The sequence below is a fragment of the Caretta caretta genome, chromosome 6 (genome assembly GCF_965140235.1).
Source record: "Caretta caretta isolate rCarCar2 chromosome 6, rCarCar1.hap1, whole genome shotgun sequence".
Taxonomy (NCBI): domain Eukaryota; kingdom Metazoa; phylum Chordata; order Testudines; family Cheloniidae; genus Caretta; species Caretta caretta.
The window spans coordinates 10,051,555-10,071,890 of record NC_134211.1 but is presented as its reverse complement, the minus strand read 5'-3'; the positions used below and the strand labels follow the sequence as shown (position 1 = coordinate 10,071,890).

Sequence of the window (20,336 nt, the reverse complement as noted above, 5' to 3'; positions counted from 1 at the left end):
AAAGAAAAGGAGTACTTGTGGCACCTTAGAGACTAACCAATTTATTTGAGCATGAGCTTTCGTGAGCTACAGCTCACTTCATCAGATGCATACCGTGGAAACTGTAGCAGACTTTATATATACACAGAGAATATGAAACAATACCTCCTCCCACCCCACTGTCCTGCTGGTAATAGCTTATCTAAAGTGATCATCAGGTGGGCCATTTCCAGCACAAATCCAGGTTTTCTCACCCTCCACCCCCCCACACAAATTCACTCTCCTGCTGGTGCTAGCCCATCCAAAGTGACAACTCTTTACATAATCAAGTCGGGCTATTTCCTGCACAAATCCAGGTTTTCTCACATCCCCCCCACCCCCATACACACACAAACTCACTCTCCTGCTGGTAATAGCTCATCTAAACTGACCACTCTCCAAGTTTAAATCCAAGTTAAACCAGAACATCTGGGGGGGGGGGGGGGGGTAGAAAAAAACAAGAGGAAACAGGCTACCTTGCATAATGACTTAGCCACTCCCAGTCTTTATTTAAGCCTAAATTAATAGTATCCAATTTGCAAATGAATTCCAATTCAGCAGTTTCTCGCTGGAGTCTGGATTTGAAGTTTTTTTGTTTTAAGATAGCGACCTTCATGTCTGTGATTGCGTGACCAGAGAGATTGAAGTGTTCTCCGACTGGTTTATGAATGTTATAATTCTTGACATCTGATTTGTGTCCATTTATTCTTTTATGTAGAGACTGTCCAGTTTGACCAATGTACATGGCAGAGGGGCATTGCTGGCACATGATGGTATCCTAGAGTATCCTGCTGTATCCTAGAGTTCAGAGTGGGGAGGGAACCCTGACGGGGTGACTCTTGGGTGACATCTAGAGGTGGGATTTGCAGTCCTCTCTCAGCATGAATTGGGCTGAGGGGCAGGGCAGGACAGCCAAGTGTGTGTGATTGAAAGAAGACTCAGGAACTGCTCATGCCGTCTACTTTAAATAGAAATGTGATGAAGAAGAACTACGTCCCTAATGTGTAACAAAGGTCTGTGTAACCAGGTGTTTCTTTGCTATTAAAAAAGCTGATGCATTCACACGGCAGGTGGAGAAGCCAATGTGAAGTGCAACCAATCAAAGTGTTCTAGGGCCTAACTGACCATGAGGCCTGATGAACTGTGTGACTGGCAGGTGCACAGAAAGCGTTTCCCATTACTCTTGGGGGAATTCTGCACCTACAAATTCTGCAAACAATATTTTAAAATTCTACATATTTCATTTGTCAAAATAACACAATATAATCACACTAGTTTCAGTTATTTTGGTAATTTATTTCAAAATTCCTGTCGGCAAGTATGTCTGTAGCAATGCAGACAACGAAGATTCAGAAAGTGTATTTTGACAAATAGATTCTTTACTCGGCATATTAATACAGAACTTTTTGTAAGAATTCATGTAAACTATAATACAGAAACCTATTTCCTGTACCCCTCAGGAGTAGTACAAAGGCTTGGGGAGTCAGGGGTAACAGAGGAGCTGAGGGAGAGGGAAGTAATTACTGGAACTAGCCTGGGAGTGAAGCAGGAGGGTTGTTGGGTGTGGGTGGGAGAAGTATGTAACAGATTTTTTTGTGGGGTGGGGGCGGGGATTGTTAGAGAGTTGCGGAGCCTCCCACACGCTTCCCTGGAGGACTCCCTAGCCTCTCCCATTCAGTTAGGCACATCTGTCCTGTCCCTGTGTGTTCCTGCACTCTCCTCCCCCCATCCCTGTGTGACCCTGCACCACCACTCAGCCACCCCTGCCCCCATGCACCCCCCTGTCCCTGTGTGGTCCTGCACCCCCACCCCAGTCTTCCCACCCACCAGCCCTTCTGAACCCCAGCCTATGTGATCCCCGCAGCAGCCCAATGTGCCCTGCTCTGTCTGTGTCCCCCCGCCCCATATTGCCTGCTTCCTCACCTGGCCCTGTGGGCGGGTTGCTGAGCTGGCTGCCCTCTGTTCTGGCACCATAACAGCTCCTGGTGGGAGAAAGGTGTAACTGCAGCGCCTTGCTGGTAAAATGTATTTTCTGCCAAGGAAGAAAAAATCTGCTGGGGACATGAATTCTGCGCCTGTGCAGTGGTGCATAATTTCCCCAACTCTTCCGTGCGTAATGTCTTGCCGTGCCTTTAAATGAAAACACTGGGCTTCACACACCCCTTGGGACAGCATGAAAGAGTAACAGCCCCCCCACAACCTCCCCAATGTCACTGCCACACTGGGCAAGGAGTGATCTGACCACCCAGGAATGACCCAGCTTTTAATGAGATGAAAGGAGGGGCCTGTTCCACAGTGTATACTTATTGTATGACTGGTAGGGTTGCCACCTGTCCAGGTTTTGGCTTTTGTGTCTGGGTGCCATTTAGGGTTTCTGGGTGTCTGGTTTTTGGGATCTGGCAACCCTAAATCGTGCCCGAACCAAAAGTCCAGTTATGGGGTGGGAGGAGGCAGCAGTGCTGCGAAGAGAAAGGAGCTGAGGCAGGCGTACCAGAAGGCAAGGGAGGCAAACCATCACTCTGGTCCTGCGCTGAAGACCTACCCCTTCTATCAGGAGCTGGATGCCACCCTTGGTGGTGACCTCACCTCCACCGCCAAGAGCCCTGTGGATACTTTGGCGGGGCTGCAGGCGGTGGACAGGGGGCTCAAGCCCGAGAACGAAGTCCTGGACAAAGGTCAAGTTGGAGAACGTTGTGGAGTCGGTGGTAGGGTCATCCAGTGGCACAGCGAGTCAGGAATTCTCCACTCCGGAGGGGTCTAGCCGGTCTCAGCAATCTATTTGTGGCCCACATGACACGGAACAGGAGAACCGTAGTAAATGTTCATTTTGGAGCTCATGCTGCTCAGTTATATGAGGTAGACCTGTTCTTTCCTATGTATATTGTGGCAGTGGGTGAAGAGATAGAGAAATTAAAAAGAAAAAGAAAAAGAAAAAAAAACCAACCCCAAAAGCCTGCACACACAGCCCCAGTCACAAACCCCTCCCAGCCCCACTTCTCAAAACAAATAAGCATTCATTCAAGCCAACTTATAAACCACCATAAGCATACATTCAAACTAGTTTTATAGATGTCACCCACTCACATACACATTCATACTTGTTTTCAGCATTATTTCATACAGAATACGCACACAGCTTAGTTTAAAAGAAATCTAACGGTGTTCAATTGTTCAGTACACCCCACGTAGACAAAATGTAAGGCTAGTTTAAACTATTTTATGTTAAGAGTTGATTGCACTTTTTACCAGAGCTATAAATGTTGTTTTCTGACCTCTCTACACGCATACAGACACATAACACTTTAACATCCACCCTTCCCTCCTCTTTCTCAAAACAATTAAGAATACACTCAAACCAAACTGCATATTATTTTATAGATAAACTACTTTAAGCATACGTTCAAGTTAGTTTTATTGACAGTTAAGTCTCACAGACCATCATACTTGTTTTCAGCAGTATTTTATACAAAACACACACAGCCTAATGTCAGGTAAATCTAACAATGTAAAGTTGAACAATACACCCATGTATGAGACAAAATGCAGAGCTGGTTATTGACTTATTTGGCACATTTAGCAAAATACTAAAAAAGAAATGAGAAAATCATGAAACACTTAGGCCTGGCAGAAGCTATAAAAAGTCCTAGAAACATCTGCATTTTGCCTCTTTCCTGCACTGATCTCTGGACTATGGACTTACAATAAAAGGAGCGTTCTAACCAATGGACTCGGGACCTTCTAATCTTTTGGATGCCATCAGAGACTTAACAAGCCAGCAGTTTATTCCATCACTGCTTCAAACTGGACACAAGCACTTTGCAATGTGTGTATGTATTTGATTCCTTTAACCATTTTTACCCTCACCTCTTTCTTTTCGCTTATACATAAACCTTTAGATATTAGATACCAAGGATTGGCAACAGCGATTATTGGGCAAGATCTGAGCTGTATATTAACCTGGGTATGTGGCTGGTCCTTTGGGATCAGAAGAACTCCTTGTTTGATGAAGTTGGTTTTCAATAACCACTCATCATTAAGTCTAGTGTGTGGGTGATGAAACAAGGCCTGGGATACCTAAGGTGGCTGCATTTCTGACTATTAGCCACTGTGGTGAGACAGGAGTTTACTTTTGTTGCTGGTTTGGTATATCTTATGGAAGAATAACCAGCAATTTTGGCGTGTGTCTGCCCTATTTCTGAGCAGTTTGTCCTGAATCTGGTATTCTCCAGTGTGACCCACTGAGTGACACGAGCACATGAGATTATCCCCACATCTGCTACTGCGGGATTCTTACACCAACCTCTGCAGTCTCTGGTGCTGGAAACAGGACACTGGAGTAGACACGTCTGCTCTGATCCCATCTGGCAATTCCCTATGACCTAAGTGATTTTCCCAAGGTCACAGAGGCAGCAAGTGGCAGAGCTAAGAATAGACACCAGGAGTCCTGTAGCCCAGCCCAGCACCGTAGCCACAAGCCCAGCCTCGCTTCCTCATTCAAGGCTCCCAATGCCCCTCAGCATGGCCCAGAGAATGCAGTAAGGCTGCAGCTCATGAGCCCCTCTGCCCTGTGAGCTGGGCTCCTGGACCTGGCTCCGTACCCTTCCCTTGATAGCCGACTCAATGGCTGCTTTGGGCATGCTCTTGCTCCAGCACTGCTTGATGATGTTGGCCAGGTTGGCGTTGAGATCAGGGTTGGATCTGCAGGAAGTGTCACAAGGGAGACATGGCTGTGATCCCATTCGAAGGCAGTCCAGGCTCCCAGCCCCGACTACTTTAACCCACCAGCCTCCACTCCTCTCCCAGAGCCATGGATAGAACCCAGGCGTCCTGACTCTGAATATCCCCCTTGCAAAGCTGGGGACGGGACCCAGAAGTCCTGAGACCCCTGGTGACCCTCCCTGCCCCACACCACCTGCCTAACGCCCTTCCCCTTTTCAGCCACCATTAGCTGTTACCTTAGGCCGCTTGGACCACAGGGACTGGACTTCCCACCACTTATGCAGAACAGCTGCTAGAGTGGGGCAAAGACCCAGGCACCTTAGGGGAGGTGTTGTGGGACAGAGGAAAGGTCCAGTGGAGGAAGGATGGGAAGGGGAGACACTACCCCACAGACCAGCATCCTCTTCTCCAGCAGCCAGAGGGGATGTAGGCGTTGGGCTAACAGAGGTGCTGGGCTTAGGGGCACCAGGGTCAGTGCTACTGGTCAAGGCTGGGCTGGCAGGGCTCTGTAGCCACAGCCTCTGGCTGGAGCTGTGTCACATACAGGATCCATCCCTTCCGTCCCCCCCATACCTTTCTCAGCAAGCACAGCGGCATGGCGAGCTTCTGGAAGAGCCAGCTGCGGTGGGCTTCCCATGGGCCCTTGATAAGTTTGACCTTGGACCATTTGTTGTGGCCAGCGGGAGCAGTACATGAGGTGTGCAGGGCGGCGGGTGGGGCAGCCAGCCTGGGCACCAGCTCCTTCAGCACCACACAGACACACACACACACACATTACACAGATGGGTGATGGATCCTGTGACATACATGTCACACACACACACTGCGCAGCCCTCCTGAAACACACATGTAGCACACAGTACAGCCAGGTGTGACTGAGCTCCTGTAACACACACAGACACACCGCTCCCGAAACCTACACGCACACACTACAGCCGGGGTGAACTCCAATAAGATATGCACACTACACAGCCAGGGTGTGATCTGTAAAACCCTCACATCACACAGTCTTCCTGCAACACCCATAGCTACACACCATACACAGCCTGGGGTGTGATCTCCTGTAACACACACACCAACATCACACAACCGAGCAACAAACACACCACACAGCCCGACCCGTCCCTTACTGTGACAGTGACACACTCCACAGCCGGGCCTCAGCCCTCTTGTACTCACTAGTCCCCGCTCCCCTCCCAGAGCAGGGAGAGAACCCAGGAGTCCGGGATCCCAGCCCCCACCCCAGGGGGCTGCCCTGTAACGGGCTCCTGCCGCCTGGGACCAGGTGCCGCGAGCGCCCCCGGCGGCCGGACTCGGGACCCAGGCGTCCGGGGGCTGGGCCGGAGGGTCCCTGCGCTGGGGCCTCCCCCGGCTGCTGGAGCTGGCGGCGCAGGCGCGGGCGGGGCCTTCCCGGCCCCCTGGGTCCCAGCCCGGCCCCTGCGCAGGGCGGGTCCCGGCTGCAGCTCCAGGGACCCGGGCGGGAGGCGGCTCCGGGGAGGCACCAGCCGCGGGGCGGGAAGTCGCTGCCCGGGCGGAGGAAGCGGCCGGGGCCGGAGCCGAAGCCGAGCCCGGCGATGGCTGCAGCGGGGCCGGCGCAGGTAGGACGCGGGGCGGGGACTCCCCGGCCGGGCACTGGCTGGGGCCGAGGGGGGCCGGGACCGGGTCCCTCCCGCGCTAGTGACCCCGGGGCTGGGGGCTGCCGCACTCGGAGCGCTGGGGCCGGGGAGCGGCGCTGGGGGCCCCGGGCCGGGCGGACACGCGGAGCCGGGCCGAGGAGCCCCGAGGCGGCCGAGCCGGGGGCGGGAGCGGGGCCGAGCCCAGGCCTGGGGCGGAGGCGGGGACTCCGGCCGGGGGAGGAGCCTGGTCCCTGCCCTGGGATTCGGGCCCTTCCCAGCGCCCCGCCCCAGAGCCCCGTGGGGAGCCGAGGGCGACTCCTGTCGCCGGCCAGCAGGGCCCGAGTCCCCGGGGGGCTGTGCGGGGGGGTCTCCCTGGGTCACAGCTGCTGGGCTGGGGGTTCCCCGGGAGCCGCTGCCCTCGAACCCGCGTCCCCTGCTGAGAGCCCGGGCTGGGGCTGGCGCGGAGGGTGCTGAGTGTGTAACGCTTGTGCCAGCAGCTGCGGGTGGCGTTTGAGGACGTGGCTCTGTATTTCAGCCGGGAGGAGTGGGGGCTCTTATCCCGGCCAGAGAAGCAGCTGTACCGGGACCAGATGCTGAGGAATTACCGGGCCCTCGTTTCCTTGGGTAAGGACCAATTTCCCTTCTTTTATTCACTGCAATGGGCTACCTCATGCCTCAGCTGCCATGTGCCACCGAGTAGCCAAGTGGTGGCAAATGTCAGCCCCTTTCAGGTCGGTTTCTTGTTAAAGGAGAAATCAGGGCTACAGAGCCTCAGGGTAATGTTAATGTAACTGGTTTACTTGCATTATACCTCAGTCCTGGCACAGAAGTGGTTGTAACCACCTCTTCCAGGAATCCCAGCCCAGACACCGAGGGCAGGAACTCTACCTCAAGAACTGACTCTAGTTAGACAAATAAGGCAGAGAGAAAAGTCTCCTGCTGCTTGGAACAGCTCCCCACCAATGTTCCCTCTAAGATTTTACATCCATGTGTGGAATGAATTTTGTTCTGTGCACCATTATGGAGGTGATGTGTGGTGGGGGTGGGGCTGAGGGGTTCGGAGTGTGGGAGATGGCTCAGGGCTGGGGCTAAGGGTGGGGGGGGGGTTAGGACTCTGGCTGGGGGTGAGGGCTCTGGGGTGGGGCTGGGGATGAGGGGGTTCAGGGTGCAGGAGGGGTTTCAGGGCTGGCACAGCAGGTTGGCGTGCAGAGGGTGAGGGCTCTGGAGTGGGGCCGGGGATGAGGGGTTTGGGGTGCAGGCTGCCTAGGGCTGTGGCGGAGAGAGAGGACTCCCCCCAGCCCTCTCTTGCTGTAGCAGCCCAGGGCTGAGGGAGAGGCGCCTCTCCCTGGTTGCGGCAGCGCTGGGGCTGGGGCCAGGGGAGAAGCGCCTTTACCTGGCCGCGGCACCTCTCCAGTCCAGACCCCTGTGGCTGTGCGCCTGTGCAACCCTTGATAGTCTGCTGCACGGCTGCACAGCTTAGTGGGAATTTAGCTCCCCACCTCGCCAAAAAGAAGGAACATCATAAATTTAACAACCGCACAGTTGAACAATGCTGCATCCTAAGCAAAAGAACTGGTAGGTCTGCGTAATGGTGCCACCTGGTGCCACCTGCCATGACTCAGCCCCCAAAGCAAATTGAGACGGGTCGTAGATGTTGCTGCTTCAGAGTACGAACTGAACTTGCCTGGCGGGAGACGGGAAGAAATCTCTAAGGAAGGTTTATTTCATTATTCTCCTGCTTGGGATTTCTTGCGCTTTCCTCCTAAGCAGCGTCCAAGACTGGGGCCTTATTGTGCCAGTTTCCACGCAGACGCACCCTGACCGAGATCAGGGTTCTGTTGTGCTGGGTTTCACAAACATATAAATAGAACAGGAGGACTTGTGGCACCTTAGAGACTAACAAATTTATTAGAGCATAAGCTTTTGTGGGCTACAGCCCACTTCATCAGATGCATAGAGTGGAACATATACACGTACAGATAAGTTGGAAGTTATCATACAAACTGTGAGAGGCTAATTAGTTAAGATGAGCTATTATCAGCAGGAGAAAAAAACTTTTGTATTGATAATCAAGATGGCCCATTTAGAAAGTTGACAAGAAGGTGTGAGGATACTTTTGCGTAGAGACTGTCCGGTTTGGCCAATGTACATGGCAGAGGGGCATTGCTGGCACATGATGGCATCTATCACATATCATATATCTACGCAAAAGAATAAATGGACACAAATCTGACATCAGGAATCATAACATTCAAAAACTGGTAGGAGACCACTTCAACCTCTCTGGCCACTCAGGAACAGACTTAAAGGTGGCAATTTTGCAACAGAAAAGCTTCAAAAACAGACTCCAGCGAGAAACTGCTGAGCTTGAATTAATATGCAAACTAGATACCATTAACTTGGGTTTGAACAGATACTGGGAGTGGCTGGATCATTCCACATATTGAATCTATTTCCCCATGTTAAGTATCCTCACACCTTCTTGTCAACTGTCTAAATGGGCCATCTTGATTATCACCACAAAAGTTTTTTTCTCCTGCTGATAATAGCTCATCTTAACTAATTAGCCTCTCTCAGTTTGTATGGTAACTTCCAACTTATTTGTATGTGTATCTATGTATCTCTCTTACTATATGTTCCATTCTATGCATCCGATGAAGTGAGCTGTAGCCCACGAAAGTTTATGCTCTAATAAATTTGTTAGTCTCTAAGGTGCCACAAGTACTCCTGTTCTTTTTGCGGACACAGACTAACACGGCTGCTACTCTGAAACATATAAATGAGTCCCTGCCCCCAGAACTGATTCTTTCTCCCCAAACAGGCTGTTCAGGTTCCACACCAGACTTAATCCACCGGATCGAGCTAGGGGAGGCAGAGCTCTGGATCCGGGATGCCGAGGACTCCAGGGAAAACTCAAGACCTGAAAGCCCCTCCTCAGGTGAGTCATCATTATCCAATCCCTTCTGATTTACCCAGCTGCTAGCGGAGGGATGCTTAATGTAGAAGGCAAAGGCAGAGCGAGATTGACTAGTGGGGAGCAAAAGGGAGACAAATTGAGGCTGGGAATTAGGAGCTATTGTTTATTTGGAAGGGAAAGGAACCATTGGGAGAGCTCCCCTCAGGACAAGATGGATTCTCCATTACTGGGAGTCTGTCAGTGGAGATGGGGCATCTCTTTCTCAAAGCCCTGCTCTAACTCAGCCAGGAGTTACTGGGCTGGAGGCAGGAATTGCTGGGGGAGATTCTTTGTCTGGGATAGGGAGGAAGCCAGGCTGGATGGGTACAATGAGCCTGTCTGGCCTTGATATCTATGAATCCTAGAAATCATAAAAATGTGGGACTGGACGGGACCTCTGTAGGTCATCTCATCCAGTCTCCTGCACTAACAAGACTAAGTATTTTCTAGACCATCCCTGACAGGCGTGTTTCTAACCTGTTCTTAAAAACCTCCAATGATGGAGATTCCACAGCCTCACTAGATAATTTTGTTCCAGTGCTTAACTATCCTTAGAGTTTCAAAGTTTTTCCTAATGTCTAACCTAAATCCCCCTTGCTGCAATTTAAGCCATTACATCTTGTCCTGGCCTCAGTGGATAAGGAGAACAATTTATCACCCACCTCTTTGTAACAATCTTTTACGTACTTGAAGACTTTTATCAAGTCCCCCACAGTCTTCTCTTCTCCAGACTAAACAAACCCAATTTTTTCAATCTTTTGTCATTGGTCGTCATGTTTTCTAGACCTTCTTGTTGATCTCGTCTGATACTTTCCAAGTTGTCCACATCCTTTCTGAAGTGTGGGCCCTAGAACTGGACACAATACTCCAGTTGAGGTCTTACCTGTGCTAAATAGAGTGGAAGAATTACTTCTCGCATCTTGCTTGCAACACTTGGAAAACCGCACTCTGAGAGTAGTTATTATGGTTCACAAATAAACTGAAAGAGCATCTCGAGTGGGATCCGGCAGGGATCTGTCCTGGGTCCAGCTCTGTTCCATATCTTCATAAATGATTTGGACAGTGGCACAGAGAATACACTCATAAAGTTTACAGACAAGTCTAAGGTGGGAGTGGTAGGAAGTGCTTCAAAGGACAAGATTGTTGATAAAGGTTGTTGATAAACTGGAGAAATGGTGTTGCTCCATTATTTTTCCAGGTTTTGAAGTTAAGCTGACTGGTCTATAATTCCCTGAGTTGTCCTTATTCCCCTTTCTATAACTGGTTACTATATTTGCCCTCTTCCACTCCTTGGGTCTCTCTACCATCCTCAGCGATTATCTCTAAGAACATGTGAATGGCTCAGAGATCATTTCAGCCAGTTCCGTAAGTATTCTAGGATGTATTTCATCAGGCCGTGCTTACTTGAAGACCTCTAACTTGTCTAAGTAATTCATAACTATTTCTTTTCCTATTTAGGCTCAGATCCTACCCCACTGACACTGGTGTTCACTATGTTAGTCGACCGATTACAGCTAACTTTTTTGGTGAAAACTGAAACAAAAGAGGCATTTAATGGCAGTTTGGCCACTGCTGCGTTTTTTTCTTATTGTCTTTCCCTCCATTTAGTAAGGCTAGCCTGTCCTTGGTCTTCCTCTTGCTTCCCATGTATTTGTAAAAAGATTTCTTATTCCCTTTTATATCCCTAGCTAGTTTAATTTGTTTTTTGCCTTGGCCTTTCTAATTTTGTCCCAACATGCTTGTGGGGTTTTGTTTTTTTGATATTAATCCTTTGTAACTTGACCTAGTTTCCATTTCTTGTATGACTGTTTTTTGAGTTTCAGGTCATTGAAGATCTGGTTAAGGCAGGGGGTCTTACTATCATACTTCCTATCTTTCCTACTCATTGGATATCTGTGACCTACGATGGGACCTAAAAATGATACAGCCCTAAAGCTGTGAAAGATGATGTTAAGAGTAACAAGAAGGGTTTCTTCAGGTATGCTGGCAACAAGAAGAAAGCCAAGGAAAGTGTGGGCCCCTTACTGAATGAGGGAGGCAACCTAGTGACAGAGGATGTGGAAAAAGCTAATGTACTCAATGCTTTTTTTGCCTCTGTTTTCACTAACAAGGTCAGCTCCCAGACTGCTGCGCTGGGCATCACAAAATGGGGAAGAGATGGCCAGCCCTCTGTGGAGATAGAGGTGGTTAGGGACTATTTAGAAAAGCTGGACGTGCACAAGTCCATGGGGCCGGACGAGTTGCATCTGAGTGCTGAAGGAATTGGCGGCTGTGATTGCAGAGCCATTGGCCATTATCTTTGAAAACTCGTGGCAAACCGGGGAAGTCCCGGATGACTGGAAAAAGGCTAATGTAGTGCCAATCTTTAAAAAAGGGAAGGAGGAGGATCCTGGGAACTACAGGCCAGTCAGCCTCACCTCAGTCCCTGGAAAAATCATGGAGCAGGTCCTCAAAGAATCAATCCTGAAGCACTTGCATGAGAGGAAAGTGATCAGGAACAGCCAGCATGGATTCACCAAGGGAAGGTCATGCCTGACTAATCTAATCGCCTTCTATGATGAGATTACTGGTTCTGTGGATGAAGGGAAAGCAGTGGATGTATTGTTTCTTGACTTTAGCAAAGCTTTTGACATGGTCTCCCACAGTATTCTTGTCAGCAAGTTAAGGAAGTATGGGCTGGATGAATGCACTATAAGGTGGGTAGAAAGCTGGCTAGATTGTCGGGCTCAACGGGTAGTGATCAATGGCTCCATGTCTAGTTGGCAGCCGGTATCAAGTGGAGTGCCCCAAGGGTCGGTCCTGGGGCCGGTTTTGTTCAATATCTTCATAAATGATCTGGAGGATGGTGTGGATTGCACTCTCAGCAAATTTGCAGATGATACTAAACTGGGAGGAGTGGTAGATACGCTGGAGGGGAGGAATAGGATACAGAAGGACCTAGACAAATTGGAGGATTGGGCCAAAAGAAATCTGATGAGGTTCAATAAGGATAAGTGCAGGGTCCTGCACTTAGGACGGAAGAACCCAATGCACAGCTACAGACTAGGGACCGAATGGCTAGGCAGCAGTTCTGCGGAAAAGGACCTAGGGGTGACAGTGGACGAGAAGCTGGATATGAGTCAGCAGTGTGCCCTTGTTGCCAAGAAGGCCAATGGCATTTTGGGATGTATAAGTAGGGGCATAGCGAGCAGATCGAGGGACGTGATCGTTCCCCTCTATTCGACATTGGTGAGGCCTCATCTGGAGTACTGTGTCCAGTTTTGGGCCCCACACTACAAGAAGGATGTGGATAAATTGGAGAGAGTCCAGCGAAGGGCAACAAAAATGATTAGGGGTCTGGAACACATGACTTATGAGGAGAGGCTGAGGGAGCTGGGATTATTTAGCCTGCAGAAGAGAAGAATGAGGGGGGATTTGATAGCTGCTTTCAACTACGTGAAAGGGGGTTCCAAAGAGGATGGCTCTAGACTGTTCTCAATGGTAGCAGATGACAGAACGAGGAGTAATGGTCTCAAGTTGCAGTGGGGGAGGTTTAGATTGGATATTAGGAAAAACTTTTTCACTAAGAGGGTGGTGAAACACTGGAATGCGTTACCTAGGGAGGTGGTAGAATCTCCTTCCTTAGAGGTTTTTAAGGTCAGGCTTGACAAAGCCCTGGCTGGGATGATTTAACTGGGAATTGGTCCTGCTTCGAGCAGGGGGTTGGACTAGATGACCTTCTGGGGTCCCTTCCAACCCTGATATTCTATGATTCTATGAAAGAGAAGTGGATTGGAGAGGGGGAGGTGATGAACTTGGAAAAGGGGTGGGATAGTGATATAGGACAATGTGGGGAGGTGGGAGATTTCAGGGGATGCTGTGGGAAAGAGAGAGGTCTCCGTGGTGGGAGGAGAATATGGGAGCTGCATTTACCAAGTGGGTAGGACATTGTAGTAGGATTTGAAAACATCTTGGTTCATTTCTAGAAGCGAGTCACCACAGCTCCCCCATGCCTCAACTTCCTCAAGTGTGTAATGGAAAAGGGATTGCGGCTCTGAGGATAAACTTCATCTGTGCGTATCAGCAGATCAGACACTGGCACTTGGGGGTCAGACAAGCACCTGGGTAGAAAGACACGCCTATTGGTCCATAGACCACAACACCTTCTTCTAGGCTTTGCACACCTCAGAAAATCATACCAAGGCAGGGGTGCCCTAGAGAGTTTTCAAATTGGTTTCATGCCTGAAAAACCTGATTCAAGCTTTGTGCGCTGGTGTCCTATGGCCCTGGGGCACCTGGATCCAGACATAGCTCAGAGAGGGGCAAAAACCTGCTCGCAGCCTGGGAGAACATCCCCGAGTCACTGGCCCTTGGCAGAGAAGGTGCTGCCCTGTCAAGGTTCCCATCCCCCGCCCTCTCTGCCGCTTCACTTCGCACGTGACCTCTCAGACTGGAGAAACCTGCCCCCAGCGAGCAAGGAGAAAGCTGGGAATGACTCAGGGCAGGGCAGGATCCGTCATTACTTCCGCCAAAAAATTCAAAGTTCTGCGGACAATATTTTAAAATTCTGCATATTTTATTTGTCAAAATAACACAATATTATCACACCAGTTTCAATTATTTTTGGTCATTTATTTCAAAATACCTGTCAGCAAGTATGTCTGTAATAACAAAAAAGATTCAGGAAATGTTTTTTGACAAATAGATTCCTTACGAGGCGTGTTAAAACAGAACTCTGAGTAATAATTCATTTAAACTACAATACAGAACCCTATTTCCCACGCCCCTCAGAAGCAGTGCAAAGGCTTGGGGGAGCCAGGGGTAACGGAGGAGCTGAGGGAGTGGGAAGTAATTGCTGAGAAGGAGCCTGGGTGTGAACTTGGAGGGTTGTTGTGTATGGGTGGGAAAAGTATGGAACAGGCTTTTGGGGTGGAGAGCGGGGTAGGGGGGCAGGGAGAGATTGTTAGGGAGCTTCCCCCATGCAAACCCTGACCAACCCCTAATCTCTCCCATTCAGTTAGGCACATCTGTCCCTATCACCATCTGTACCCCCACCCAGCCAGTCCCCTCTCCCTATGTAGCTCTGCAAACCTCCCCCATCACTGTGTGTCTCTGCACCTCCCTCTCCCCCGTGGCCCTGTGCCTCCACTCCCATTCAGCCCCTGCCCCAGTCTATCCTCCCCCACTAGCCCTTATGAGCCCCTGTCTGACCTGACCCTCCCCCACAGCCAGCCACCCCACAGTCCCTGTCTCCTGACTCCCTCACTGCAGGGAGCTGCAACTTTGTTCTATCACCACAGCACCCCTTGGTGGGCAAAAGGCGGAAGTACAGCAACATTTTGGCAGAAGCTTTTTTCTGCATGAAAAATTAGAAATCTGCGGGGCTCATTAAACATCCGTGCACGCAGTCACACAGAATCCCCCCCCCCCCCCCCCAGAGTGGGTCATGTACCATGAGTGCGAGGTCACGCCACGCAGAGGACACCATTTTGTAGAGCAGGTCTCCGGCACTTGCAGCTTTTCTTTGTAATGCTCTAAAACTGCCCCGCGTTCCAGGCAGCTGCTGCTGGGGGAGCGGACATGTTTGGGGGCCAGACGAAAGGCTCCTGTGGGCCATGACTTGGAGTACCCTGGTGTATGGGCTGGGTGCGAGGGAGAGGGTGGCCTTTGTCACATAGAATATAGAATATCAGGGTTGGAAGGGACCTCAGGAGGTCATCTCCTCTCCTGCTCTCTCAGTGGCACAAAATCTTAGTCACTTACAATTGCTTCAGTGTCCATGCTTAGACACCCCTCAGCCTTAACACTGTCTGTAGATCAAAGGCCTGCTGTGTGGCAACCATTAATTCCTTCCAGGTCAGCAGTGTCTCTAGGTGATTTGTCATCTCCTCAACCCCTCCCCACCCCGAGGATTTTAGTTTAGTTTTATGCAAAGAATGAAACATCAGGCCAAGGCTGAATGACTTCTTTAGAAGGAATTCATTGAAAGGGACTGACTCCCCTGCAGGAAGTTACCTTGTGCTAAACAGCTTTATATCGGTCTAACTGCATCTACATGAGGGGATTATAGCCCCTCAACTAGTTTCAAACCAGTATAAACTGCACAAACACTGGGGAACAGGCCTTGTGCCATAAAACAGGAGACAGTGTAGAACCAGCAACATAAATAAAAACCTCTGATTTAAATAAAGCCAAAATCAGTGTGAAAACAAACCCTGGACCCTGTTTGTTAGCACTTAAAGCCCCTACTTCTGGATCAGGGCCCCTTTGTACAAGCTGCTGCCTGTTGTCTGGGCAAGCTACAATTTAAGCATAAAATGAGACCCAGTAGGTGCATGGCATATGTGGGAATAGGCACTGCATAAACAACATAGGGTAGAATCATAGAATATCAGGGTTGAAAGGGACCTCAGGAGATCATCTAGTCCAACCCCCTGCTCAAAGCAGGACCAATCCCCAATTTTTGCTCCAGATCCCTAAATGGCCCCCTCAAGGATTGAACTCACAAGCCTGGGTTTAGCAGGCTAATGCTCAAACCACTGAGCTATCCCTTCCACCCTGAGTCAGGGAGCAGATTTGTCATGGCATATAAAAAATTACAGAGCAGTTACAGTAAATTTAGTAAAAGTCACAGGTCATTAAACTTCCTGTGATGGGTCCATGATGTTTAACAAAATGTGCCCTCGTCCTCGCCCTGCCAAGGGGGCACTAACTGCCCAAAGAAGCACTTTTCTCCCCCCAGCACTGCAACCCTAACCCCAGCCTGGTGCAGAGGGGTAGGAGGAGGCTAGAGACGAAATGGGTGGCAAGGCCATTCACTGAAATTTGGCCCGCCTCACCCACCATTATGACTGTGGGCAGGGGAAAATCTGAGTGGCACTGTAACCCCGCAGGCCAGGTCTTAATGTCCAGAGCGAGGTGTTCAGTCCAGCCCTGTCAGATAGGAGCTGCCATTGCAGAGTGAGGCGCACATCCAAAAAATCAGACAGAAATGGGGAAATCGCTCCATCCGTGACATTTTCCATCCTTGACAAACCTGTATCCTTAACCATGAGCTAACACCGGGATTGTCTCTGCTCTCTCCAGCAGGGCACGAGAGCCTGGGAGGAACGAGGACATGGTCTGTCTTTGGCAGGAGCTTCAGCCAGTCCTCAGTCGTGAAAATACACCCGCATATGCACACCAGAGAGCGGCTGTACCACTGTGCTGACTGCGGAAAGGGCTTTGCACAGAGCTCAAACGTGAGAACACACCAGCGCACACGCACTGGGGAGCGACCACACCACTGTGCTGACTGCAGCAAGGGCTTTGCAGAGAGCTCACTCCTGAGAACACACCACCGCACACGCACTGGGGAGCGTCCACACTGCTGTGCTGACTGCAGCAAGGGCTTTGCAGAGAGGTCACACCTGAGAATACACCAGCGCACGCACACGGGGGAGCGGCCGTACCACTGTGCTGACTGCGGAAAGGGCTTTGCGGAGAGCTCAAGCCTGAGAAGACACCAGCGCACGCACACTGGGGAGCGGCCGTACCGCTGTGCTGACTGTGGCAAGTGCTTTGCACAGAGCTCAATCCTGAGAAGACACCGACGCACACACACCGGGGAGCGGCCGTACCACTGTGCTGACTGCGGCAAGGGTTTTGCACAGAGTACAAGCCTGAGAAGACACCAGCGCACACACACTGGGGAGCGGCCGTACAGCTGTGCTGATTGCGGCAAGAGTTTTGCAGAGAGCTCAAACTTGAGAACACACCAACACACACATAGCGGGGAGCTGCTGCACTGCTGTGATGTTTGCGGCAAGAACTTCAGCAACACCAATGCACTGACCAAGCACCAGCGCACACACACAGGGGAGAGGCCTTTCCAATGCACTGACTGCAGCAAGAGCTTTGCAGAGAGCTCAAGCCTGAGACGACATCAGCGCACACACACCGGGGAGCGGCCGTACAACTGTGCTGACTGTGGCAAGTGGTTTGGTAGATTGGCCAACCTCAACCGGCACCAGGTCACTCACACTAACACCCCTCTGCCATCGCCAGGGCCTGAGGGGCTTCTTGCAGCCAGTGGGCCTGTCATGGCATCAGCAGATGTAGCCCAGTGAGTGGTCCTGTCCCCCTGATGACCAGCAGTGATTGCGTGGGGCAGGGAAGGGAACTTGGTTGAGCAGTGTGGGGAAGAGCAGACCAGTGGTAGTAATTTAGAGAAGCTGGTCACAGCCTACTCCATTAGGGAACTCCCTCCTGCCCTCCATGTAGGTGGGATCCAACTACGTCTCTCTGTTCCACACACACTCATGCATCTAGAGGGGATGCAGCCCGGACAACCCCCTCCCCCCCACCCCCGCAGATGGGACCCCCCCAGGAACTTCTCCCCACATCTATCTCGGTTCCAACCAGTGTGACTCTTGGGTGACATCTAGAGGTGGGATTTGCAGTCCTGTGGGGCGGGGCAGAACGGCCTGGTCCATGTAATTGAAAGAAGACTCAGGACCTGCTCATGCCGTCTACTTTAAATAGAAATGTGATGAAGAACTACGTCCCTAATGTGTAACAAAGGTCTGTCTAACCAGATGTTTCTTTGCTATTAAAGAAGCTGATGGGTTCAGATGGCATGTGGAGAAGCCAATGTAAACAGTGTAAATCTTTAAGGTGAGCCAATGAAAATGTTCTAAGTCCTCACTGTCTGTAAGGCAACTGTGGCTCTCTCCCCGTGCGTCAGGAGGCTGTGCAGTCCCAGCTGCGCTTGAGCTGTAGGAATTGGGATACCCACGGGCAGATTTCTTGAGGCTTGTGCGAAAAGGGCTGTGATCGGGGCACGCTACAATGCAGAGCGAGGGTAAAGGAGCTGAGGCAGGGGGACCATAACGCGAGGGAGGCGGACTGTCGCTCAGGTGCTTCACCTAAGGCCTTCTGGTTCTATAAGGAGCTGGATGCTATCCTCAGTGGAAACCCCACCTCCACTGCCAAGAGCCGCATGGATACTTCAGAGGGCACAGAGGCAGCGGAAAGAGGACCTAACCCAGAGGCTGAAGTTATTGATGAAGAGGTGGAGTTAGATGAGGATGTGCAGCTCCTGGCAGGGTCATCCAGTAGGCCAGGCAGCCAGGAACTGTTCTCCACTCCAGAGCTGTCTAGCCAGACTCAGCAGTTGCTCTTCAGGGAGCAAGAAGCAGGAGATGAGATGCCTGGTAAGTGGCTGTGGCTTGTGTAGTGTGGAGGTGGGTTCAGGCTATAGAAATGTGGGAGGCTGGCTGTGTTTCTGTGAGCTGGACGATTCCGTGTGTAGCTAATTGGTACGGTGGAATTGGTACGGTGGTAGGGTGTTGATGCACGTCGAGATCTCACAGAAATCCTGCAGGGAGATCTCCAGGAAAGTATCCTGGAGGTACTTGCCAATTCTCTGCTGAAGGTTCTGTGGTAGAGCAGCTTTGTTCCTTCCCCCATTGTAGGAAACTTTCCCGCGCCATTCGGCAATCACTTGGGCAGGGACCAAAGTGGCACACAGGCGAGCAGCATATGGAGCAGGGCAGAAACCACAAGTGTGGAGTAGCTGTACCCTTTTCCCCTGCTTACCCTTAGCAGTGAGATGTCCGCTAGAATGACCCCCATCTGTAGAAAAGTGTGGGAGAATTTTAGAATTTGTCCCCTAGAATGCTGCACCACGACGCTTGCAAAGAGTGTGTGCTCTTTTCTCCGTGTGGAGTCAGTCCCCCGTCCCAACACTCCCCATGCTTTGGGTGTTCACAGAAATGTGTGCCTGGCTAGGGTTGGTGAGAAAGTGACGGCAATGTTGCAAAAGGTGTATTTAATTGAAATGTTTTAACGTTGTGCATGAATTTAACAATCCTGCTTCTGTGCATTGTCCCCTGTGCTTCACCAGATATGGACTTCAGGAACACCTCACGCATGCTGGCCAAGCATCTCCGCCAGATAAGAAAACCCCCAAGATGTAGCAAAGAAGACATGTTCTGGGAGGTCCGGCAGTGCTCTAATGCAGAAAAAAAGGGAACACAAGGAGTGCTGGGAAGCTGAATAGCAGGACAGAAAAGAGAATCACATGTTTGTTAAGGACACAACTGAGCGGCTGATTAAAATAATGGAGGAGCAAACATAGGTGCTGAAGTCCTTAATAATGCTGCAGACTGAGACCTTGCCTATGCTAGAGGGGAAATTCGATCTAAGCTACACAATTTGAGTTACGTGAATAGCGTAACTCAAATCAACAGAGCTTAGATCTACTTACCACGGGGTCCACACTATGTGATGTTGACGGGAGACACTCTCCTGTCGTCTCCTGCTACTCTTCTTGAGCTGGTGGAGTACAGGAGTCGATGGGAGAGCGATCTGCGGTCGATTTAGCATGTCTTCACTCAAGCCACTAAATCAACCGCCGATGCATTGATTGCCACTCGTGGATCCCCCGGGAAGTGTAGACAAGCCCCAAGCATATCAGTGCTCCTCCGCCACTGCAGCACATTCAGAACTCTTTCCCATGCCCCTGCCCCCTAAACTCCGCCCACAAATTCCTTTCCACTTTCCGGGACTTCTCGGTTTCCCCTTCACTCCACCCCCTCGGACAACTTTCACAATGACAGCTGGACCTACACACAGCTGTGAAAGTCTGCCCTTCCCTGGTTCCTCCTTTCCCGCCAAGCATCTGTGTGTTTGTGCGCGTGCTGTTCCTTGTGCAGTAAAAGTCAAGCTTTATAATGGTAAATCTTCTTTATTTTTTCTTTCTACAAGGTGAGATTGCAGGCACTGCCAATACATGCACAGGCATTTTAATCACTTTCTTAGTGGATTATAAGGCCCCAAATGTCACCATTTCCCCTAGGAAAACTACATGTAATGTAATATTGGAGTACCTCTGACAGAGATATGTTACTGGTGCTCGTTGTCCAAGTGCTGTCTCAAACCCTCCCTGATTCAAATAGCTCCCCTCTGGGCTCCTCTAACAGCCCTGGTATCTGGCTGCTCAAAATCAGCAGCCAAGTGGTCTGCCTCAGCACTCCACCCCTGAGCAAACTTTTCACCCTTCGCTT

The 20,336-nt window shown here is 50.6% G+C and overlaps 1 protein-coding gene and 1 long non-coding RNA gene across 2 annotated transcripts; both read left to right on the top strand.

Moving 5' to 3' along the window:
* Nucleotides 1-5,941: 5,941 nt before the first annotated feature.
* LOC125637913 (uncharacterized) lies at nt 5,942-20,011 on the top strand. The gene is made up of 5 exons (XM_075130118.1): nt 5,942-6,335; nt 6,851-6,977; nt 9,175-9,291; nt 16,375-18,482; nt 19,175-20,011. Exons 1-4 carry the CDS (start codon nt 6,312-6,314, stop codon nt 17,394-17,396), a joined length of 1,290 nt encoding a protein of 429 aa, XP_074986219.1. The 5' UTR covers nt 5,942-6,311; the 3' UTR covers nt 17,397-18,482; nt 19,175-20,011.
* Nucleotides 11,766-13,898, top strand: LOC142072647 (uncharacterized). The gene is made up of 2 exons (XR_012669156.1): nt 11,766-12,005; nt 13,275-13,898. It is a non-coding gene; the product is annotated as an uncharacterized LOC142072647 (long non-coding RNA).
* Nucleotides 20,012-20,336: the final 325 nt, after the last annotated feature.